The 24,963-nt window shown below is 45.8% G+C and overlaps 2 protein-coding genes across 2 annotated transcripts in view; one reads left to right on the forward strand and one right to left on the reverse strand.

The window, feature by feature from the left end:
- The window catches only part of COL4A1 (collagen type IV alpha 1 chain), a 172,631-nt gene extending 151,876 nt beyond the window's left edge, over positions 1 to 20,755 (reverse strand). Inside the window, exon 1 of the mRNA XM_045283809.1 lies at positions 20,666 to 20,755. Coding sequence (XP_045139744.1) covers positions 20,666 to 20,755 — 90 coding nt within the window. The remainder of the gene's footprint in view (positions 1 to 20,665) is intronic.
- A 530-nt stretch (positions 20,756 to 21,285) lies between these two features.
- COL4A2 (collagen type IV alpha 2 chain) overlaps positions 21,286 to 24,963 on the forward strand; it is a 232,987-nt gene continuing 229,309 nt past the window's right edge. The window contains exons 1-3 of the mRNA XM_004704409.2: positions 21,286 to 21,363; positions 21,704 to 21,788; positions 21,910 to 21,964. Coding sequence (XP_004704466.1) covers positions 21,745 to 21,788; positions 21,910 to 21,964 — 99 coding nt within the window. The 5' untranslated portion in view covers positions 21,286 to 21,363; positions 21,704 to 21,744. The remainder of the gene's footprint in view (positions 21,364 to 21,703; positions 21,789 to 21,909; positions 21,965 to 24,963) is intronic.

Consider the following 24,963-nt stretch of genomic DNA (forward strand, 5'->3'; position numbering starts at 1 on the left):
TGCGATAAACGAGGGTTCACTGTAATTGTTACCACTTCACTTTCACGTGGTCATGAGAGAAAAGCATGCAAGTTCTAGGGCACCAAGAAAATAATCCAAGAGGGTCCGAGCTGGAAAAGAAGCTCCGGAACTGGAGGAGCAGACCGGCAGGGCTCACACACAGACACAGCTCCAGGGTGCCTCCTGAATGCGATGTGATTGTTGTCTGAAGGGAGGGGTCCTGTCTCACAGGCTGAGATTTTTATGTGCTGCTGTGTAGGTTTTGAAGTTGGTTTGGTTTTCTCTTAGTGAGCGCTTCATTCAGAGACGCGCAATGTGGGTTGATGGTGTCGGTGTGAACGCCCTAGACCACAGGCATGCCAGCAAGGCCCTGGGGAGCGCCCTGCAGTTGGACAGCATGACTTGAGCAGCTTTGGATTTCTAATTTCCAGACGCCCCAAAGGAAGAACCAATCTGTGCTGCTTGAGTTGTATCATTAAAACATCCTTGGCCTGTTTAAATTTTTATGTCCAGGGCTTAATTTATTTTATGATTTAGCCTCTTAATCAAGTACAGCTAATGACCAAAAAGCATGCTTATATGACACTAGAGTTTTCCTTAAAAGGCAACATAATCTATAACATTCCTCGAACAGGCTCTGCTGGCTTCCTCTCTGCCTTTCTCCCACTTGGGCTTCGCTCCCAACTACTCTCCCTGAACTACGACATGATGCTTCCCCACATACCAGTTTGCAGGGCTAACCTTGGATCACCTGTTTCCTCCAGTACTTTTTATTCCCTCCCATGGTGTTCAGTCTTGGAATCACCCGCGGCTCATGAACCCAGACCACATCTCCCAACCGCATCTCTCCCAGACCCCTCTCCACTTTGTTTTCAGAATCATCTTCAACCTTGCCTTACCAATGGTTCGAATACTTTTACTAATGTGTATCAGGGGAGGGCCAGTGGGCACGGGAAGAGGGTCAAAGGGCAGTGCCAGAAAGCTAAAGGCCATGGAAGCCCTCTCTGGTGAGTGGGCCTGCGCCCCTGACTTCCTAGAGCAGTTGGAAACTCCCAGAAGGCGCAGAGAAGGCTGGGAGGGGGATCTGTCTGGTTTGGAGTATACAGAAAACCAAAAGGCTGAACTCACTACCATCAAGTCAATTCTAACTCAAAGCGACCCCACGGGACGGGGCAGAAGGGCCTCTGTGGGCTTCTGAAACGGTCACTCCTTCGGGGAGTACAAGGACTTGTCTTTTTCTCACAGCCCGACTGACTCGTAACCTCTAGACTCTTTATCGCGCGACACCAAAATTCCCCACGCCTGTGATTTTACCTTTAATTTCCTTAAGCGTTTCTCCCAACCAAGGAACTTGCTTCATTCTTCTAAGACCCAGTGGGAAGCCTTAACCGCGTACTCTCCTCATAATCTGGCTGGGCATATAATTTATCACCCACAGCAGAACACCGCTGAGTGGGAGCGGGAGCACCATTAATAATTACACCAGGATCGCGGGCAAACCAGGCCACCAGGTCGCCCTTCTAGTAATTCCCTTCCCTGCAGCCCCTTGCCATGCCTTCACGTGGCATGCTGGTAGGGGCTCGATGTTCATGAGATTTCCATTCCTCCCTCGTTAAGCCCCGCCCCCAAGGCTTGGGTAGAATGGCCTTTAATAAATTGCGGACTATTTACTAGACTGTGCTAATAGAAGCTACTGCATCATGCCACGTGAAAGAAAAAGGAAGCCTTCTCATCTGGTCTTCCTAGAAAGATTTCGCTTGTAGGTCAGACATTCTTGCCTCTCCCTGCAAGAGCTCCAAACCAGGGTCTTAAAGTCACTGCCAGGTTCTGCCATCTGCAGATGAATTGATTCCAGGCTCATCTCTAAATGTCAATCTCTCTAGCACAACCTTAGCAACCAAGAGGTACTGCCAGGGCCCATGCTGCATGTAATGATGCTGGCATGCCATGCGGAGGGTACAAAGGCCACTGAAGAAGAAGCCGAAATTCCACGGCAGTAAAAGATGAGCTCGCACACATCCACAGGCAGTTAATAGCTCCAGGAAATACGTGAGAAGTGCCAAGTATTTACAAGAGACAATAAGATTGATGTTTGCCAAAATGGTCTTCCTTAACCAAGTTTCTCATCACCCCCAGAAGTGCCTGCATCCTGTCCGCCTGGAAGAGCGAATGCTTGGGAAAGCCCAAACCAAACACACTGCTGTGGGGTCCATTCTGAGCCTGGAGGGCACAGGAGATCTGCCCTTGTGGGTTTCCGATGTCGTCAACCTTCATGGGAGCAGAAAGCCTTGTCTCTCACCCTCAGAGTGTCGGGTTATTTCAAACTGAAGACCTTGTGGCTTGGAGCCCAGTGTAGCAACCCACTAGGTCACCTGGGCTTGGTCAAATGAAGCTCTAATCTCATCCCCAAATTTTGGGGCTTATCCCGGGTAGCATTTTTCCAAAGGGGCTTCCTCACTATCAAAATCAGTTACCAATGACACTTATGACCAGGTCAATGGAACCCAGAAAGAGATTTTTTTTTTGAGCATCAAAAAAAGAGAGGCTTTCACAATCAGCAGGAGATGCATCTTGAAGACAGAGGACACCAATGGCCATGCCACTGCCTATGTCTCTTCGAGAGTCTGATTTTGAAGTATAGCAGCACAGTCATTTCCTTTTCAAAGTGCACTTGTGTGCAGTTCATTAAGATGTGAATTTGGTTGCCAAGGGTCCACGGGCCCTCAATAAAGAAACCATGCTGTCTTCTAGGCAAGACAATGATCTCGCGCCTCTCCCACATTTATATGTCTGCTATAAATAAATATCCACGGCACCTCACCCCCTTAATTTATTTTAATCGCTAAGCCTGAGGAATACCTCATTCTGGAAGACGGCTTTATCCTTCAATATGGTTTTTCTCTTCCTCCTGCTCCATGAAGTCCCCTCGTCATGGGCCCCAGCCCCTTGCTGGGGCAGCTCTGTCGCTGTAATTAACTGCCAGCAAGGTGACCTGGATTCGCAGTGATCCCAGGAACACTGGGATCAGACCATGTGGCCTATAGTGTTTCCATTGCCTGGTTTTTACAATGTTAAGAGAACCAGGCCTTCCTTTCTGTCCCTCCTCACCTGGAAGCTCCTCTGATATCTGCTCAGTCCCATAGCAACACGCAAGCCTCCCCTGATACAAGCTGGTCGGGGCTCATGAAGTGCACTGGCTGGGAATCAAACCCAGGCCTCCCACATGGAAGATGAGGATTCTTCAAGAGAATCACCCCTGCCCTCTCCTTCTGCCAATAGCTATTTCACTGCAAGCCCCCAGGGCATGGGAAAGGGGCAGCAAGACATGAATAGTTGCTCACAGGCGAGAAGACAGGATCAGGGGATGAACAGACAGTCATATTTGTGCAGAGGATGAGGAGAAATAATGTGAGTGGGGTTATTGTCAGCACGCCAACATAACAGCTGCATAATCTGTGACACTGAGTAGCTAAAGATGGCATACTTCATACGCATGGTTGGACCCTGGGACTATGGGGAAATGAAATGACTGCTATAAAAGTATAGACTCCGATCTAGACCTCTGCCTCTAGAGCTTTTCCTAAAGGTATTTACAATCATGTTCCTTTGATGCTCATTTCCATTTAAGGCAGTGGTTCTCAACCTTCCTAATGCTGCGACCCTTTAACACAGTTCCTCACATTGTGGTGGCCCCCAACCATAAAATTCTTCTCATTGCTACTTCATAACTGTACATTTGCTACTGTTAGGAATCGGGCGACCCCTGCGAAAGGTCGTTCGACCCCCAAAGGGGCCGAGACCCCCAGGTTGAGAACTGCTGATTTAAGGTACATGAACATTTCATCCAGTTCAGGACAATAGAGCCCCTCAAACAAGATGCTGAGCCCCAGTCCCGCCTTCTTCTGTTGCATATCCCACTCAGTGTTCTAGCAGGGGCTTGGCCCACCAAGGTGAAGCAGCCAAGTCCGAAGCAGCCAAGTCCGAGGGGCCTTACACAAGTAAGACTAAAGGGTGGTGACCTTGTTGTATACAATGCAATGTCTGCTCTGGATTTCTTCCGTCTACCAGAGCTAATGGTTCTCAGATGTGCCATCATTCTGACTCTGTCTGGGAAGAATAGATAAAGCATTGTACAAGCGAGCAGTGTTTCCACCCACTGAAAAGGCTACTCCTAGTGAGAAACGCAATCTAGTGCTTTTGCTTTGCCAAGGACAGCTTTCAAGTTCATACTGTAGTCCTTGGACTTCCAGGGTTGTACACTATAAAGACTGTGTTTACAGAAGCTGTGTCCCCCAGGAGCTACTTCTACCACCAGCAATTCTGAATTGGAGCCGCAAATGATTCTGCTCAGATAGGGCAGGTGTGCTCGGATATGGCACCCCAAATTCTGGTCTGCTTCCTTAAAGATGATGGATAGACACACTGGAAACATCAGCCAACCCTATTTACCCTTTTCTTCTTTAAGAAGAGAACTGCCAGCTCAAGAATGTAATTGAAGACCCTTTATACCAGTGGGTCTCAACCTTCCTCATGCCATAATCCTTTCATACAGTTCCTCATGTTATGGTGACCCCCCCAACCATAAACTTATTTCCATTGCTACTTCATAACTGTCATGTTACTACTGTTAAGAACCAGGCGACCCTGTGAAAAGGTCATTCGACCCCCAAAGGGGTCATGACCCACAGGTTGAGAACCATTGCTTTATACCATCATTCCTTAGCCAAGATACTTTTCTCCAGGACATCTTTTCCCTTTAGCTATGACTTTTCATAGTTGGCAGTATGCTGTGGCCCATGTATCACCAGGACAATGTTTGCCTACACACTTTACCAAGAACTTTGACCCATGTCTTCTGCTTTAAGGCCTTAAGAATTTTCAGAAAAACGTATGTAATCTTTGTTTCTGACTCGCTCAACCCTAACTCACAAAGCAGATTTGTTTCGCCCAGGAAAGGGTAAAGTCCTTATAATAAGACTTTAATTTGCCAGATAGCCTAAGCCTGCTTGGAAAGGACTCCGGAGCTAATGGTGATTCCTCTAGATTCCTCTAGATTCCTTCCTCTAGATTCAAAGGTGAGCCTGGGAAAGCCACTCTTAATTTCTTGGTGCTGTGCACACTGGACAGCACGTCCCATGGGGACTACAGTTTGATCATGGGTGGGGGATTGGGGGCGGTTGACACTTGTTTCTTTGGGATTAGTGAGCATCTGCGCATGTCTCCTGCTGGTTCCTAAAGCATCTCTCTTTCTGACCATTTCCTTCAAACCTCTTCACACTGGGTCACACTGACTTGGTCACAGCGAGATGTATTTTAAGGCAAAAGGACAGTGTTCTCTTACCTCATCATTCTTGTGACACATGCTATCCTCGCCAAAATGCCCGGAAACCATGCATGCTGTAGAAACACATCAGCTCTTTGAAGTCTCCACTCCATTCTTACATCTGGTATTTCCACATACAGTGCCTTCATCTCCCCTACATCCAACTAGGTCTTTTCTGTTGCTAGCTTTTCCAGGCCAAAGTGGGGAACCAAGTGGCATCATGTCATAGGCTACAGATATTTCCAAATGTCCAGAGGAAAATGGAACCACCCAGAATGTCCGCTAGTGCCATGGCTATACTTGAGAGACATATGCAGCTATTATTTCCTATAAAGGACTTTGCTTCCCTTCTTTATATTTATAACTCTTTAAACAACATTGAATTCCTGAGGCTAAGCTACTCTTAAAACAACAAAGAGGGACATCTTTGAAAATAATTTCTATTTCGGAAGAATAGAAGTCGGAAATAGTGTGCTTGGATTCCATCCTCTGTCGTTGAGGGTGTCAATCTTTGTTCTGGTCCCTAGCCCAGAAGAATGTTGGGCACATGTAGAGTGTGTCATGAATATGCATGGCATTAATTAAGTAAACTATGAAGGAACTCATTGTATGGGGCTTGTGTATAGTTATGGTTAGTGAAAAGTGTTTACATCCTATAAACAATCATCTCAGTGTAAAAATTAGACCTAAATTCATTCTCCTATGGCATAAATGGACTAACGGACTCTGGTGACACAGTGCTTATGCACCTAACCTCAGAAACCAAAAGGCCCATAACTCAAGCCCACCAGCGGCTCCATGGGCGAAGGCTGTGGCAGTCTGTTCCCATAAAGATGACAACTTCAGCATCCTTATATAGTCTTCTTAGGCTCCCCCTACATTGTTGGCTTTCTGCACTCGGCCCAAGGTGAATTCTAAAATGAGCCTAGGCAATGAATGTTCATACGACTGCAAAGCCCCAGGTCTACTGCCACATAGGTAGCTTCTTTACTGGAAAATGCCAGGGCCACCAGAGACAGAGACGGAGACCTTCCAGTATTACAGAGCCAGCCCCTGGTGATGCCTGTGATTTCGGTGAGCTGTCTCTGAATCCTCCATCTACATGGGCAGCAGACCTCCCATCTAAGACACTAAAATACTAACTGGGGGGAAAGACACCCGATGAGCGCTGCTCTGCAGGGATCTCTCAGTAGCAGAAAGAAGTGGCTGTTGCCTTCAGACCCAACAACTCTGGGCACAGTGGATGAATGGGTGGACCACTTCATGAGTCAACAATCTGAGCCTCTGAAACTCAACATGAAAGCAGAAGTACAAGCTTTTGAGAAGACGTGACAAGCCAGACTGTCTCTTGGTAAGAAGGAGTCTTACCATTCTTGCCATTTTGCTGAGATGCGGGAGAAAGGCTTTCTAAATGGACTCCCTTGTTGCACTATGGTTTTGTTAAATTCTGACCTCCCCCGCCCCCCAGCATCTGACAATGTCCTGGTGCTGTTCATAAGGCCGTCAGGAGTGGACAGCCTAGTCCTTCTTGGTAGTCTGTTCTTAATCCAGAAGTGATGCTGCAACTTGTTCACTTCGGGTGACACGCCTGGGATTGAAATACTACTGACACAGCTTCCAGCAACACACAAGCCACCCCAGGGCAACTAACTGATCGGGAAGCCGTCGTGTTTTCCATCGTCTCACGGGCATGTGAAAATTGGACATTGAACAAGTCAGACGAAGAAGAATCGGTGCATTTGAATTAAGGTGCTGGCGTGGAATATTTAAAAGGACCCGGGACTTCCAAAGGACAAACAAATCTGTCTTGGAAGAAGTACAGATGCAAAGATGGCAAGACTTCGTCTTCCGTACTTTGGGCGCGTTGTCAGGGAAGAACATCATGCTCGGTCAAGGAGAAGGGCCATGAAAGAGAGGAGGGGCTTTGACGACTGACCTCGTCGCTGCAACAAGGGGCTCCAATGTAAGAACAACTGTGAAGATGGCGCGGGACTGGCTTTGTTTCATCCGGTTGTACGTAGGGTGGCTCTGAGTCAGCACCTAACCCCACAGTGAACTGATCTTTGTATTACAGTAAGCATCCATAGGAATACACTGAAAGACTCTCCCCTTTCGGAGCAGCTATAAAACACCAAATGTCTCAAGACTATGAGCATGCCACCATGTCCTATTCAAAAGCATGGCAATGCAGTTCCTTGTGGTTATTTCTATCAAGCCTCCAGGCCCAGTTTTCAATCTTGGAATCTTTTCAGAAGAGTGATCTGCTCCTAAAAATCTGCCAGGAATACTGATTTAATGAATCTAGATGTGTGAATACCATCCGAATCCCAGGACTTTCAACAGATGCGGCCCTCATCTGCAGGAACAAAGTCCAAGTAAAAGAAAGATATGAGAACGTCTTCCAAATTTCAGCTACGTCTCTTTCAAATATGGATCTCAACAAGATAAGAATGAATCAATAACAAAAGCAAACTGTATCGAGGTCTTACGATACCTCGTCCATTCATTTATGCACTTTACAAGTACTGTCATGCCTACTACATTCACAACCATCCTCAAAAGGCATGTTACTTCTATCCCTGTTTTATAGATAAGAGGCCCAGAGAGGTGTAGCAGGTGCTGGGGGGCGGCGAGCAGCCAGAAAGTGCTAAAGCAAGAATCCACACTCAGGCAATCTGACTACAGAGTTTGTAACTGTATGAGACTCCTTCATAGAGTTCAAGAACCTAAGTGACAAGCTTGCAGGCAATGAAAGAACAGTGCTAGTTAGTCTTTCACCATAACACCTATTACACCATTATTAAAATTATTTTTACTTTATTTGAGGGTATTTCAGAATATAAAAATGCAAGCAATTGTAAACACGTGTATTTTTTTTGATGCTGAAAGAATTTCAAATGTCAGCAGAAATATAGGTATGTGAGGAATTGTCGACTCACATATTACTCTGTGCTTTTATCCTATTGTGAGTATTGGATGATTGTTTCTTTTCAGTGATGGATAACAGAAAAGGGGGGGGGGCTTTAGTTATTTAGCCTAACATAATATTCAGAGTTATGTATGCTTTTGAATGAATTATCTACTCAAGAGAAAAAATATGTGTCTCATATATTAGTGGGTGATAACTGTTCTGAAAGAAGAGAAAACATCTAAGGTCAACAAGAAATAATGTTTAAAATGATGGAGTACAGAATTTGTTTTGAAAAGTTTGAAAACCTGAATTCCAGTGTAAAGAAATACAAACAAATTACTTTCAAGCATTTAGAAAAACAAAATCTAATTATTATCAAGGCGCCCAATAGCCTTCTGGCCAGACTTGCTTTAATGAACTGATAAAAATCATCTGCTATCAGCTGCCTATTTACATGCAAATAATTTCTTTTGATGGCAATGTATTAAAGAGGGGTACATCAAGAAGACTGCACACCTCACGTGCTATATAATTAAGACTGTGTTTCATTCCCAGTTAATCAGTGAGTATATTGAATCTGGACTGGGTCTAAGTACTGCATCCAGAATCAAGCTCACCTAGAGGGTGAGCGAACATACTGCAGATGGTTTATTTTTCCCCCCCTTATTGACCCATTTTCCTGCTTTGGCAAGTTTTGCCTTCATTTTAAAGGTCGTTTCCAGTCCAAAACTGAGGAGTTATTTTAAACCACAAACCCCCAATGGTCTTTAATCTCCAGGAAATGACTTTGGCTGTAATACAATACAAAAGGGAATTTCCTAATTCCAGGAGCCAAGTTGGGACTTGGAGGAAGTGCATGAGAGAACTTGGGCATAAAGGGCTGAGGTGTCCAACATCACAGGCCCCAAAGTGGGGTTCCCTGCCTCCATCTCCCTGCACCGTCTCCTGTCCCATCTCAGCAGACGGTGGGCTGTCAAAAATCCCATTCAAATCCACTCTATTATGAGGCACACCGTGTTGCATTCTCTGAAGAGGAAGTGAGGGACTCAGAGGAACAGGATGTTCTTCGAGGTACCCGGTATTTTGGGTCACTTTGGGTGTGGTCCGTCTGGATGTTAATCTGTGAGAGTCAGCTTCCATGTGCATGCCTGTCACAGCTCCTTCTTATCTCTAACCTTCAAACCAATGTGAGAAAGACAAGGAGCGCAGGGAGAGTGAGAGGGACAAAGGGAGGGAGGGAGGGAGAATGGACTGAAAGGGCTCTTAAATGCAATGATTCATCTGTAGTTCTGAGATAAGCAGTGCTCTTCATAAGCCACACCACAAGGACCCAAACTGGAACTCCAGGAAGCGAACTGGACTTTACCTTAAACTCACTTACACTAGGACCAAAATGGAAATGACCCCTTGAACTTTAGACTAAAATGCCCTCGTGGAAGATGAAGCAGATGATCACTTACAGCCCAAGGCTGAGGAATGAGTGGTCATTGGGCTACGGGTGGATTTGGAACTATTGCTGAGGATGCCCAACGAACGGCGACTTGGGACCCACATGTATTTGCTCTTTCCACACTCTCCCTGCCTCTATTCAACAAGTGTTAGTCTCCCAAAGAGGACTCTGCTCACAAATAAGGGTTACTAAAAGTACTACCATCTCTCCAACCCTCATGCTATGTCTAACTAGTATTCAGCCACCCACATCTTCTAGAGGTACAAGCTAATTATTCATGTAATGGATTCATTGCTCAACAATGGTACGCCATTGGCTAAGACAATGTTGCTGCCATTCTAGTCACTTTAAAAACCAAGGGGGGAATTTAAGATGTATTACAATAAAATGATAATGATATCCCTAAACCAAACTTACACAATAGTTATAAAAGGGACTTTGAGCGCTTACATGGTCATTGCCTGAATATAAGGACTATTCGTTCTTGTGATTTGGTCCTGCCTGCTACTTCCCTCATAAAGTGATCTCTAAAGACATGGGATTCATAGCAAAGTGTGGTGAAGAAACCAGATGGTGCCCGGCTATCATGAGTAATAGTGTCTGGGGTGTTAAAGGCTTGTCTCAAAACAAGCAGCCATCTAAATGAGGAGTCAGCTAAGTCCACACAGGAGAAACACACCAGCGTGCATGATCCAAAGATAGCTAATAATAAGATCCGAACTTGGAGAAGGGAATGGTACCAGTGTCTATATCCTAAATACCAGGTGTGTGGAAAGCTATGGACAATACTGGCAGCCCAAAATCCATTTGCCGGGCCCCTACGTGGGAAAAGCCTCCAGCAAATCCCCAAGACACATAGGCGAGGAACATTCACAGGCCAAATATCAGACAGACAGCATTGTAAGGTGGATCTTAGCAACAGAACTTAGACAGTAATGTCACATCTTGTAATTTGGTCCTCTTAAGGGATCCTTAGGGCATACTAGTTACTCATTGGGCTGCTAACCACAAGATTAGCTATAGTCTTGGAAACTCACAGGGGCAGTTCGACCCTGACCTACAGAGTCACTATGAGTTGGCAGTGACTTGATGGCAGTGAGTTGGCCCCAATATGAAATTTTGCAACACGTTTAAGTCTCTGCTTTCTCTTAGATTGAGGTATCTCTCAGTTTTCTATGGTCATAGTTAAGAGATCCTTGTTTGTTGTCTGTCCCAGTCTCGTATGTTTATCTGTACAGGGAAACTGGGATGAATGAAATGATGACGACATGGACCGGAATTGATGATCACCTGTGGGCGGGGGGTGGGGGAGTCAACATCAATGTGTACAGAAAGGTAGAAAAGATTGCTAAGTTGATTCTGGCGATGACGGCACAGACCTTCTTGATATAATTGAACTACTGGGCTGTCAGGTGTTAATTATAGCGCAATCAAAATAAAATAAATGGAATGGTCCACCTGAAATTTGAGAAGCAAACTACGGTTCCCGAAGACTTAGCCTGTGTATGCCAAGCTCCTCGGCTCTCTGATGCCACACCCTCTATAAAACGAAGAACTGTCTAGACCAACAGTTTCCTCGGGAACTTGCTAGAAAAGCAGGTGCCTATGTCTTGAATTTACAATTATTATGGCATTTATTCCTCTGAATTTGTTTTTACTCGAACAAACACAGATAATAGTGGCTGGCATGAAGTAAGCACTCTACAAATGCTTCACAAACATTAACTTACTTGATCCTCCTTAATGCCCTGTGAATTGGGCACTGTGGTTAGTTCTGTTTTACAAATGAGGGAACAAGGGCACAGAGAGGTAGACAACTAGCCTAAGGTCACACAGTTAATGGGCAGCCAAACTGGGATTCAAAGCCAACCCAGCCTAATTCCAATGCCCTCGGCTTACCTGCAGTGTGTACACTACCTGGCGTGTGGCATGTATCTTCACGGAATGTATTCACAAAGTTGCAATTGTCTTTTCAAAGAGTTGCGTTTGCATCCTTTAATGAGAGCTTCTTGCACATTTCTTTTACTTACCTCAATTTCAGGGTTAAGTTGAATTCTCAGACTATACAACAACTTCTATTTTAAACGCAAAGTTAAAGTATCTCTCAAATGGATGAAAGACACTAGATTCTAGACTCAGTCCTTTTCCCCCTAATAGCACGTCCCATAATTTAGAACAGGTAGGGATGCCTTGCTTAAATTAAAGTAGCATTCAGTGTATAATTAATTGTGTGAAGGGTTTATGGACAAAGCTCTATTTCTGTCACATTGTGACAGTACCTTCTGCTTTAATATTAAACAGTTTGTTATTTAAATATGGATCAAAATGGCTGGCTTCAAAATACAGTCTTGACTAAGCTAACTATGTGCACCTGTCTAGGAGAATTAAAGTCCTGTGTACTTTCTTTGCCTTGTTCCTGTTCTCTGGGTGACAACTGCTACATAGTTACCAGGAGATGCAGTTCTCGTTCCTAAAAATGCTTAAGTCTAGATTTTTGAGAGATGACATCTGGAAGAGAGATTGTCTTCTTTCATTTATTACATAACTGTCTTTTATGACCAGCTAAGATTTGAAATCACTGTACTGTAAGTAAATGAAGGATTGTTTTAGGCTGAAGAGTTTAAAAAAAAACTGTCACATTGTGGGTAATGATGATAATAATGACATAATTAATCTGAACTGGAACTCTAAAGCATAAGTGATCTTGATCTAACAACTATGTTTACTGGGACTCAGTAATGATGATCTGCTATGAACATTTTATGGTATTCTTTTAAGAACTATAAAATGAGTTCACCAATTAAAACTATTTATAGCAAGGAACTGCTTTTGATGAAACTGGCCCTTTGAAGCCAATGCTCTGGGGTGACATGGCATTAAATGTCTGTGTGTACAAGAACAGGTCATTGGCTACATTCAAAAATAACTGTGGAAAGAGTCGATAGAAGACTCCTGCTCCAAAAGGAGAAAATGCAGACCAAACTTTAACATTCTAATGAACTCTGGATTTTCTGGAGCCACGGAGGCTAGATAAAATCCTGAGACTGAGATAATCTTTAAACCTAAAAGCTAACATGAAAAATGTCTCCCAAAGTCTTCTTAAAGCCAAACAGTAGTCAAACTTAATGAGTAACAAATGTCTGCCTTGAGCATTGTACTCTATCTCTGGGGGATTAAGTTGACAATGGCAACTCACAAGATTAGACAGGAAACTCCGGAGGACAGTGAGTTAATATTAACAGGGAAGAGGGACGTGGGACAGTGAGAATGGCTCTGTAACTTGAGACCATCATCAATGCCATTACATTGTACAGCACATGCAGAAAATGTTCAACTGGTGGAAGCTTTGCAGTAGTGTATCTTCTCAACCACCACAACCAAGTAAATTATTAAAAGGATCTTCGTAGCATTGAAAATGAACTTGGATTTCTTTTATATTGTATAAAAATTGTGTAGAGGTGTAGTAACTGAATCACATTTTAATAGTATTTTAAAAGAAAACTGAAGAGGGGAAAATGCCAACACGGGTATCATGGGTTTTCCTAATGACACTCCAAAACGGGAAAGAAGTAATGAGTTAGAACCCTCAAACATGCCCTTTCCTGTGCTCAAGAACCAGAGGAAGGTACACAGATTGCTCTTGCCAAAGTGAAGATGCACATGGGCATATGCCATTTTCCCAGAAGTCTCATCATATCTAGATGTGAGATGGCTAGAGAAATGATTTGGAAATACCTCTGGGGACTTTGAGTTATAACTCAAATTCTAGGAATCACAACTCAAATTTGAGTTATAACTCAAATTCAGAAAGGAATGTTTATTTTATAAAACAAAAACCCTGATAACATATTTGTCATTTGATGAAATGCCAAATGCAGAAAAACTAGGTCTCCAAATGAGCTTCAGCTGCACAATGTTTACTTAACTCAGCTACAGTCTTGAGTGATTATGTAATATAACAGCTTCTCCAACTGTTGGTGCTTTGGGTTGCGTGAAAATAGAGCAATTGACGTCAAATTGGGCCCCTCCAGTTCACAGCCAGGGTCTCTGGCTGCTATGTGAATGCGAGGGTATTTGTAGGGTACACTAAAATGTTTCTTACTACTGAACAATAGTTACTCCAAAACATTGGGGGTGGGGGCGGGGCACTGATACCAAGAACAATAGAAGATAAGGAGGTTGTAAAATCCTTTTTCAAGCAAGAATGTACGCAATCAACAGAAAGGCACCAGCCTGTGTGGCATTGGAAAGATTGCTCTAGTACCTGATCTCCATATGTTGCATTTGTGTTAGACTTTAATACCACAAGTCAAGTAAGCTTTGAAGCTCAGATATCCTAAAATGCTATTCTAGTGTGGAGATTAGTAATCAACTCTGGCAAAGCTCCAACAAAGATTATTACCAAACCAAGGAACAAATGGTTTACACAAAGTTTGTATTGTAAATATTTCAAGTCATGTTTAGTCTGTGGTGGAATAGCTACTTCAAATCCCAAATGATGGAGAAGCACCTTGGTTTGACATTGTTGTTCTTATGGTCTCTAGTTGGACAGAGGTCAGCAATACTTTGTGTGAGCCAGGACACACCAACCCTAGGCCTCTCCTGAAGGCCTATCTGCAACATTCAGGCCGATTACAAAGAATTAATCATTTCTTTCTCTGTGGCCAGAATGCTCCAGTGGCTAATCATACAATCTGCTAGAGGAGTCTGAAGTAATACACATAAATTATTAAATATGAGAGTGTCACTGCAATCAAGGTTTATTGGGTGGTTGTTATACACCAGACATTTCTTAGGCATAGCCTCCCTTACTGACCAATGGGGCAGTTTTGGTAGATAGCGCTATTGTCCTTATTTTATGGATTAAGCCTCTGGGGCTCAAAGAAATTACAAAGTTAGTAAGAGGAGGCAGTATAAGAACTGAAGCCTAAGCTGGACTTGTTTTTTTTTTTTTCTCAATATAATCTCTTAATATTAGTCTACAGTGAAACTCTGAATATTGCTTTTAAGAAATCAATAGGGGACAGGGGTGTGTGTGGACAAGACCATTCCGGTACAAGAGAAAGGAGCATTGAAGTGGCTTCATGGCATACAAAGATTAGACCTGCATCCTAGTTACCAAAGACGCATTTGAGGGTGTAATAAGGTGCAAGCCCAGATTAATTCAATAGATTCATATTGCAAAGGGCATGAAAGTCAAGCCAAAGTGATGGGTGCCCGTGGTTAGATATTAGGTTTCCACAGTCAGGAATGAAGTGGTTTATAAGTGAGCTGTCAGTCAGCATGTGGAAAGAGTTGGAGACAAGGGGCTGAGTGGAATAGTGTGAGCAAGGAGAGGCTTTAACCCTGCCACAAGGTAAGTAGGCCTGGAATAGGGGCGTGGCTATGGGAACGGAGAACAAAGGGTGAATCTGAGAAGCATTCAGAAAGAAGAAATAGTAGCCTTTGTGACTAAGTAGAAATGGTGATTTAACAAGAGCAAAGGGTGAGGTCAAGGTCTCTGAGCTGAACATCAAAAGAAGTGACAGCACCAACGGGGATAAAAGGTGAATTTGGGGAGTGCTTCTAAGTCTGATATAATAATGTAGCAAGATGACCACACTGAGATGTCCCAAGGAAATTGGAAGCTATTGGATCAGAATTCAAGAAAGAAGTTTGGAGTCACCATCAGGGAATGTTGGTGAATCATGGGAGTACATGACCCGACAGGTGGAGCAGAGAAAGTAGGGGAAAAAGGAAGCATGATGAAGCCTTTCCCAGTGGCATGCTCACACTGAGGAAGTGCCAAGAAGCAGAGAAGTAAAAGAAAACGGGGATAGAGTCCTGTCACAGAAATTAAAGCCAGAGTCATGGAGGAGGAGAAGGACAGGACAGACCGCGTGCATGATGTGCCACATTATAAACATAGGATACCAAAAGGAATTCAAATTCTATTAAACTCCTTCAAAGAAAAATGTCACTGAAAACCTGTTTTGGTTTATGTGCCTTTTACATTGTTTGCAAAAGTATGGTGAGAATATGTCTTTTGTATTGTTTTAGATTTGTACTGTTTAACATTTTTAGTGGCTTTTTAATAATAGCAGAAAGAACAATGCTATTATTCTATTATTTCAAGCATTCCGCGGTTGCTTTGGCTTACTCTAGCCCAAGAGCTCAAAATACCAAACCTGCCTGAAAGACATCTTATTGAGGTTAATGCTTTTCCAATTTCTGGAACAATTGTTAGGACAGGCCTTGTGTAGTTCCTCAAACAAATCTTGTCATGTCTTCGCTCTGGGATGCCTGTCCTATTTCTTAAAGGATCTGTTTAAAGCGCGTCACTTTGGGGCGCACTCTGTCTCCACGGTCTCCACCAGCTCTTAACTGAATAACTGCATTTGTTAAGGCCATGCTCACCAGTTCCAAGAAACTTGCCGACAATCTTGTTAATGAATAATGTAGACTGGTGAATTCCCTCATGCCCTTGTCCAGTGAGGCTGGGTTTTCTGGATGGGTTCCTAGTGCCTGGAGCATGTCACCCAGGGTGAACTTTGCAAACAGCACCAAATATGCCTGCAGCCTTGGAGGAAGGAGATGCCTCCGAAGAGCGGATCCTATATGCTACATGCTTCTCACAGCATTTCTGTTAGCAGTCGTCCAGTTTCTTTCTACCCCTCTGAGATCAAAAGGCAGCTCCCCAAATTGTGCATAATATAGATGATGACATCTTGGCATCACAAAGGAGTTTCTATGGGGCCACCTTTAAAGCAAAGACCCCTGAACTTGGGAAAGGACAGCTAAAATCCCAGTTCTGCCTAGAATGTTGCTACTCCTGTGTGCCATTGAGTGGATTTCAATTTACAGAGACCCTAATGGACAAAGGAAAACGGCCCACAGAGAGTTTCTTAAGCATGTCAGGCCTTTTCTCCCATGGAACCGCTGGCTGGAACCACTAGCCTTTTGGCTGGCAGCCAGGTTCTTACTCCTAGAGGCACCAGGGGTCCTTCTGCCTATAAAGGCATCCTAATAATGTATACAAACTAATGCTCTGGGTTTGTAATCCTGTTTCTTCTTTGGATTGCAGAGGTGGATCATCCTCTGAGGAGGTTCCTCTCCGTTTGGCAGAGCCTGCTGGGGTCACCTAAGGTCTTTGGTTTGTCTTGAGTCAGCATTGACCAGCCTGGGTTGTATTTTCCTGCCTCTTGCTCAGTTATCTCTTACCGGATTATGACTTTTGTGAGGACAGAGAATGGGTTCTCACTCACGGTGGCATTCCCAGTGCCTAACAGAGAGCATGGCTTGAAGGGGATGGAACTCAGCCTGCATGTGTGGAACGTAGGAGGGAAGGAGGGAATGGACAGATCCCTGTAAGGAAGGAGCAGATCCAACAAGGAAATGGGGACAGAGCCATCACTGAACTCAAGGTCATCTGCTAAATTGAAGCAGATGTAAGATTTAGAATCTTCTTGGCCCTAAATCACATACATTGTGAGGGTGTGATTAATTTTTTATCATTCATAATTCTGTGAGGAACTCCATCATATACATCATTTGTGTACATGATTATTACTGTGGGGCATTATTAGAGTAGCATCCTTTCACCCTAGTCCAATCCCATATATAAAGAACACTATGGTTGGTATTAAGGCATTCTGGTGGTGCTGTCTCGTAAGCCTTGGACTGCTAACTATACGGTCAGTGGTTCAAACCCACCCTCGGCTCCATGGGGAAAAGATGAGGCTCTCTGCTCCTATAATAGCCTCAGACGCCCTGGCAGGGTTGCTATGAATCGGAATCAACTCAGTAGTGGATTCTGTCTTTCTTTTTTAATGGTCGGTATTATACCGTCCCCAGTATCACTCCTGAAATTTGGAGCTGCCATTATTGCTGGGCCTGTAATAGCAATCGACATGCTCATTTGAATTATGTTTCCAGAATAATGCGGTTCAGATTTGTAAGGAAATTAAATCTCATTTAACTTGAGCCCGAAGTCATTCAGTGCCAGGAGAGGTGACTAATGGTCAGGAGAAGCCACCCGTTCTATGCAAGCACTATCATACTTAAGGGACAGCTCACATTTCTGGTCTTCAGAAATAATTTGTCAAGACGTAGGCCAACGGAGCCAGCTGGGGGAGGAGTCAAAGGTTGCTGACAAACAATTCATTCAGTCAGTATAACTACATGACTGAGAACAGAGGTTGCTAAGGATAATACTGAACAACTACAAAAAAAAAGGCTCTGCCGCTGAGTAGCGTTTTAGACTGAGCCTGCAAATCTTTATGGGAGCGGTGGGCGGGCTGGACCAGCCAACCAGCCTTGCAGTAGCAGCCCAATGTCTAGCCCACACCGCCGCCACACCCCCACCCCAGGGACACATTTTGTCTTAGATCTAACCTTCATATTCCTGTTTTCTAGTTTAAGGCAGAGGGTTGGTAGGGGCCGAATGGAAAATGTTCACTGGTCTAGAAAATCCAGGCACATGTACATAAACAGGTCTTTGAACATAACATATGTGGTCAAAGATGTAATCAAATTTCATTTAATGGGGGGGGGGAACAAAGAGTAATTAAATCCGAGCACACAGTCGGTGATGCTTGGGTGTGCGAATGAAGGTAAATGGTCATTCCCAGAATTCAAAAGGGCAGATGACCCAAGAGCCATTCATTCATATTGAGTTCTGAGTTGGGGTTTGATGGATTTGCAGCCCTTTAGCCATTAAAACATATCTATAAAAGAAGATTTTTGATTGTCTCAATATTAAAGTTATTTCAACTTCAAACAAATATTCTTTTTTTAATTGTGAGCTGGGTGAAAGTTTACATAGCCGATCCTCAGGTTTGCGCTCAACAGTATCCATACATATTGTGTTCCAGTTCATGCACTGCAGCGATTTCAACTCGCTGGCACACCTGAGAGCTGATTTTGGAAGGAGGCGAGCAAAACTGTAATTGAGGGCATGAGAATGAGAGCAACTCCAACAATTTGCTGGAGAGAAACTTTGAGAGGTACCCAAATTATTTCTAAAATGTATTTTTCTTGCACACCCCTAAGTCATGTGGATATTAATATTCTTCCTCTCTGTATAAATAAGTCAGGAAAAAATATGAAGGGCCTTCAACAAATTTGCGGAAGTTCCATTCTCTTTGCACTTCATTTCCCATGGCACATTTAGAAGGCTCTTCCTAGTATGACGTAATGATTAATATCTGTATGGTGAACTGGTGACCAGAGGGTGCTAAGAGGCTAGACCTCCAAAAATGCCTCTGGCATAAGGCAGGGCGAGTGAGCAGGAATGTACCCTGGCTTTAGGGAATGACTAAAAGGATCCGCAAGCACAAAAAATGAGCTGATTTCCCAGGTGGGGTGGGGCTGGGGGGGGGACGGAGAGCAGAAGCTCACATTTATAAATGAGTGGCTCATGTTTTAAAGTCCCGGCCTTTCAAAAAAGCCAGTCTTTGCCATTAGTTTTGCTTTGCTAACATTATCAATCAGAAAATCTCAGTCCAAATAAAGGTTCATATTTCCAAATAGAGAACTTTCAGTGATTTGCCTTGGCATTGGGAGGAGCATATCCCTTTTCAAAAGTTAAATCTTTGGGTCAATAGTTCTAGACCAAAAAAAATGTTCTCAAGCCTACTCTTTTGGAAGTATTTTGTCATCATTAACAAAGAGTGTTAAAATAACTGGCTATGGTACTTGGCTAGACTCTGAACTAGGAGAAAAATCGGAAGTGGATTGCTGGGCAGTGAAGGAGCTGTGGGTGAGGAAAGGGAGTCTCCGAGTCTCAACTAGGGGATGTGTGTGTGACCAGTTTATTCTGGCACGGAACAGTTATTTTGTATACAGTTAAGTGGTTTTGAGGAGTATCCATCCTCTGGAAGGGAATTTTTAAAAAAGTAAACTCCCAAGATTAACATTTTAAACAGTAATTGAGTAGGCGTGGGAACTCTGACAAGGAGCAAAATCCTCTTTGCCATTTGATGGGGTGGGGAATGCAACATGAGTGTAGAAGCCACACCTTCAGGGGCTTTAGAACTGCATGGCCCATGACACTAGGTAGGTGACTGCTGGGACCATAATTCTCAGGGGAAGGAAGGGAAAAAGGGAGGAAGGGAGAGAGAGAGAGAGAGAGAGAAAGCACCGCAGGCAACATCAAAAACCTATCAGAGCTGGAGCATGCTTTCCTGCAAAGTCTTCCTGGGCAGTCACACAGCCAGAGGAAATGAAAACTAGGAAAACAATTTGTACACAGAACAATGAGGTGTAGTTTCATTTTGGTTTCAAATATAAGAGTGGTTGCAATACCTATGCATATATCCACACATATTGATAAAGGGCAATAAATAGAACATGGTCGTTTTCAGAAACTGCAGGGAAGGGGAGCTCCACTTCTGTTCTTGAGCCTGCTGTAGCAACAGAAAAGTCGTGGGAAAGCAAAGTTACAGCTGTTTCCAGGCAAATGGCCCAAAACTGGTTCCAGCATCAACCAGCAGTCTCCAAAGAACGAAAGAAACACGCCCAAAGCAACTCACCAGCACATGTGTGTGTGTGCGGCTGGGAGTCGCATGGGGTGCGCATGTCCACGCAGCTCAGTCCCAGACCCACTCGGGCATCCAGGTGAATACAGCCCGGCGTTGAGCGCCCCAGCGAAGCTGGTTCAAGTCCCACTCTAGTGCGAAGCACCCTCCCCTTCTTCCACTGTGCGCGCTGAGCTGCCTCCTCACTGCCCCGGGCCCCTGAAAGAGTTCTCCTAACGATCCCCTTCCCCAACCTACAACAAAGGAGGCTCTGTAATGGATGCGCGAGCGCAGCCCACGGAGATCCACACCGGGGAGCTCCCCGCAGAAATGCACCTTGCTCCGCCTTGCACGCTGGCCAGGCGCGACCCCGGAGGGTCAGCCCGTCCGGCGGCTCGGGGCCGGGACAAAGGGGCTGCGCGGAGCCGAGCCGGCCCGGCCGGAGGGAGGGCAGCGCGGGGAGCGGGCGCAGGCCAGGCACTCACCTTCGCAGCCACTCGGCTGCGCTCCTCGTGGAGCAGCAGGCCGGCGAGCAGCAGCAGCAGCAGCCGCCGGACGCTGAGCCGGAGCGCCATGGTCCCGCGTCCCGGGGCGGCGGGCGGCGGGCGGGGAGCTCAGAGCGCGGCGCCCGAGCCGCGGGCGAGGCGCTGCGGGAGCCGCGGGCGAGTCCCTCCCGGAGAGGCGGCGCGCGGGCGCTGCGCGTCGTCCGGAGAGCGGCGGCGCGGAGTGGCAGACTTGACGCCGGTGGCCGCGCTCCCCCAATTTGTTGGCGCTGCCCCCTCCCCTCGGCGGCAGCGCGCGGGAGGCGTTGCGAGGGGGAGGACCCTGCGACGCGTGTAAGAGGGCGAGGGAGCGCGCGGGCCGGGGCAGGAGCTGCCGCTGCGAGCCAGGAAGTCCAGGCGCCGGGCCTCTCCCCGCGGCTCCCCGCGCGCCCCGACACTCCAGCGCCGCCCAGCTAGCCGCTGCCGGGGGGCGCGCACCGAGCGCAGCGCCCGCTCGCTCGCTCCGGACCGCCGGGCCGGGCGGGGAGGGCCGAGCGGACGCGGGCCGGGCAGAGGGGGTGGGGAGAGCGGCCGCCCGCGCTGGGTGTGTGCGCCCCGGCCCCCGGCTGGCGGCTCGGGCTCCGAGACTCGGTTCTGGAGAGGGAGTTGCGCGTGGGCAGCAGCCTCTGAAGCCCGGTCGGGTGAGTGTGAGGCCCGGGCCCAAGTTTGGGGAAGGCTGCACCCTCCTCTCGTGGGGACGGGGGAGCCGGGGCGGCCGGGGAAAGGGGATCGAGCTGACTCCGCGGAAAGGAACTCCTGTGCCCGAGTGGAAGGGCTCACCCTCCTGTGTTTGCGTTGTTGGTTTTCGCCCTGTGGAATCGTGAGGCACATCTAAAGTCATTCCTGAAAGGCAGAGGTGGAAGTGCAGCTCGCACTCCACGGGCATCCCAGATGGACAGAGCATCCCAGATGGACAGGGGCCGTAGGGATGCTGGACCTTCTCACGCCCGTACTTAATCCCCTTTGTCTTTTGACTTCTAGGCTAAGAGGAACCCCGAGCCCAGAGAGGCTGAATTGAGAGCATGGGTCCAGACCAGGATTCTGCGCCCTGCCGGGCCCTGTGGCGGTAAGAGACGCTCTAAATGCCTTTCACTTTGTGGATCCCTCGCAGGGACTGTTCCTGTGGAACTTTTAGGGATTGACAAGACTCCAGAGCGTGTTCACAGAACTCTTTCTCTCCCATCCAGGTGGCTGCTGCTGGGGACGATGACAGTGGTGTTCTTGGCCCCAAGCACCTTGGCGGTAAGTCCTGGCTTGGTTTCCAAGTTCTTTGATTTGCAGCGCTTGGGGTATTCTAATAACTTTGCTGGAAGGCGGCAGCTCCTGCATGCTCCTGTGTGTGTGTGTGTGTGTGTGTGTGCCAATCCCCACCAGAGCCGCCCAAACCCCTCACTTTCCCTAAAGAACTTCAGAGCGTCTGGACTGTAGCTTCCTTGGGTCTCCCAAATTCAGCCCAGTGTATGATAGGCTGAAGGGAATTATGACAAAGGTAGCCTCAGGCTATCCTTTATTTGGGTGTATGCAAAGCCCAAAGTTTTGGAAACCAAGAAGGGTGAGTGAGAGTCACTTGGCGGTATGCCTCTCAGGTTATGAGCAAGAACAGTTTTTGTAGAACACCAAAGCTGGTGTGAGTAACCATCGTAAGCAGAGTTTTTGTTTTTCTTTTTGCTTTTCTGTTGGAGGGCTGGGTGGGTTGGTCTGTTGGTTGGTTGGTTGGTTGGTTGGTTGGTTGGTTGGTTGGTTGGTTGGTTGGCTGGCTGGCGCTGGGGAGAATGATGGACAAACTAGACACCTTGCACCCAGCCCCTCAGCAAACCCTCCCATTCAGAGCAGCTCTGCCAAGGCTGTGGCTGCCTTCAGGGAGAACCATGACTTGTTCTGTTGTGAACTTTTTATTTGAAGAGTAGAAGCCACTTTATTGAGCATTATGTCACCATGGCCACACCACAGATGTGATGGATCTCTTCAGTTGAGTACACCAAGGTGTAAGGGTCTAGGGACTGAAACTTGAGCTCTCCATCTGAGATTGACTGCTCCCATCTCCCAGGTGAAACCCTATGGGAATCAACTCTCCCACTTTCAGTTCCTCTCTCGGTGTAGACTATGTACGTGGTCGATGGAGAAACTGTTTGAGGGACTAAGCCAGATTTGAATTCTTTTATTTCATTTTTATATTTTCTTTCCCTAATGTAATACAAAGAAGGATTTTAAAGGCAGTGAGCAAGGAAGAATCATGGGAAAGCTTGGGAAAGAAGGGCTTGTACGTAACTTCAATTTTTCTGCTACTTTCTGCTCAGGTTCAGATCCCAAAGTAAGGGGAGGGCTTGGGGACTTTAACCAGAGTATTCCAGGCCAAAGATCTCTCACCTTCCTAAATTAAAAACATCCCACTCTAAACGTTCGAACAACTCATTGACCATTGTGGTAATATTATAAAAGGGGTATGGCCCAGACTTAGAGACCTATGAACCAGTACCTCTCCTACAAAGAGGGTCCTAGAAAGTACCAAGTAGTGTTGAAAGTGCACTACTTTGTTTGCACTGACGACCTTTGAGCCACCTCTTGTAATATCATTTGGGTTTTTTTGGCAGGGTGGGTAGTATATATATATAAGTCCTGACAAGGGTGGGGATCATCAAAATTCTTATCTGGGACAGATTCTAAAATTGTGGGAAGGGTGTCTATATTTGAAGACATAGATACTAAACTCAGCTCTGCCCTTTATCATAACCTTGGACTAATTTCATCTAAAGCCTCAGATCCTTCCCGCTCAAGAGGGTGGCTATGACTCAGTTTACTATAGAGCTCCAGTGCCCTGGTATGTGTGCCCTACCACCGCTAGGGCTTCCCTAAAACTCTCAAGCTCAACCTTAGATTCTTTGATGCTCTGACCCTGGACAAAGAACATTAGGGTGGGAACATTTAGTACTGTCTTCGGACCACCTACAGCTAACTCACCTGGAAAGGCGAGTTACTCATTCATACCTCTGGTCCCCACCTCAGACATCCTGATCTGATTTACTGGAGTGGAGTCTGGGAGTCTGCATTCCACTAGATGCCAAAATTTGGGACTAGAGTATTGGATTTGCAGCCATTTACAATTTATCTCATTGCTATGGGCTTTAGGTTTTAGATATAGAAATGAAAGCATAAAACATCTCACTAGATTTAGAGGCATGTTAATATATATTATTTGTTCACAGACATGCACTCTATTTTTGTCTATTACATTATAGCAAGAACCAAGTAAATGTAAGAGTTTTGAATTGTTATTCTGTGTATTTGCCCTGGCTTTAAGAGACTTTACTCATGAAGTAATTCTTCGATCCTTAATGAAGTTGTTGTTCCCCGTCTTTGAGTATTACCAGACTTGGTGGTCCTGTGCACCACAGGGTCAAACCCTTGTGATCTGGAGGGTTTTCATTGGTTGATTTCTGGAAGTGGAGCTCCAAGCCTTTTTATCTTGTGGACCAGGAAAGCTCCACTGAAATCTATTCATAGCAATGTTCGAGCTTCCCTTGACAGACAGGTGGTGGCTTGGCATGGAGGTGAATGGCAGGAACCGAACTCAGGTCTCTTGCATCAAAGGAGAGAATTCCATCACTGAGCTGCCCTCACTCCTGAGCCATAGACCCCACTGCCATCGAGTCGATTCAGACTCGTAGAAACTCTTAGTTTCTCTCAGCGGATGCAGACAGCTTCGTCTTTCTCTTGTGGAGCGGCTGATCTGTTTGAACTACCAACCTTGAGGTTAGCAGCCTAACACTTGCTGCTTGCCTCGCAGCCCCACTTCCAAACCAAACTTGCTGCCACCCAGTCAATTCTGACTCATGGCAACTCTATAGGACAGGCGAGAACTGCCACTGTGGCTTTCTGAGACTGTCATTCTTTATAGGAGCAGAAAGCTTCATCTCTCTCCAGGGGAGTGGCTGGTGGTTTTGAACTGCTGGCCTGCAGATCGCAGCCTAACATGTGACTACTATGTCACCAGCGCTCCTATTTATGTCGCCACGAGGCCTCCTTAAATATTTAACTACAATCATTAAAATAAAAAGATTTTTTGATTGTGACAAAGTTAGTTCCTCTCCTGTTTGTTTGCCATGATACAAAATCCTGTCTTGCTGTCTATTTGTGCCAAGGATCTGTCCAAGTCAATTAAAAAGACGGCCTGTTGTCAATTGACCATCTTGGTAGCAGACCCAGCTGAAAAGTTAGCAAGGAGGTAGCTACTATGTTTATGA

Source organism: Echinops telfairi, unplaced genomic scaffold (genome assembly GCF_000313985.2).
Source record: "Echinops telfairi isolate 266 unplaced genomic scaffold, ASM31398v2 ScPeMD7_7467;HRSCAF=8505_1, whole genome shotgun sequence".
NCBI lineage: Eukaryota > Metazoa > Chordata > Mammalia > Afrosoricida > Tenrecidae > Echinops > Echinops telfairi.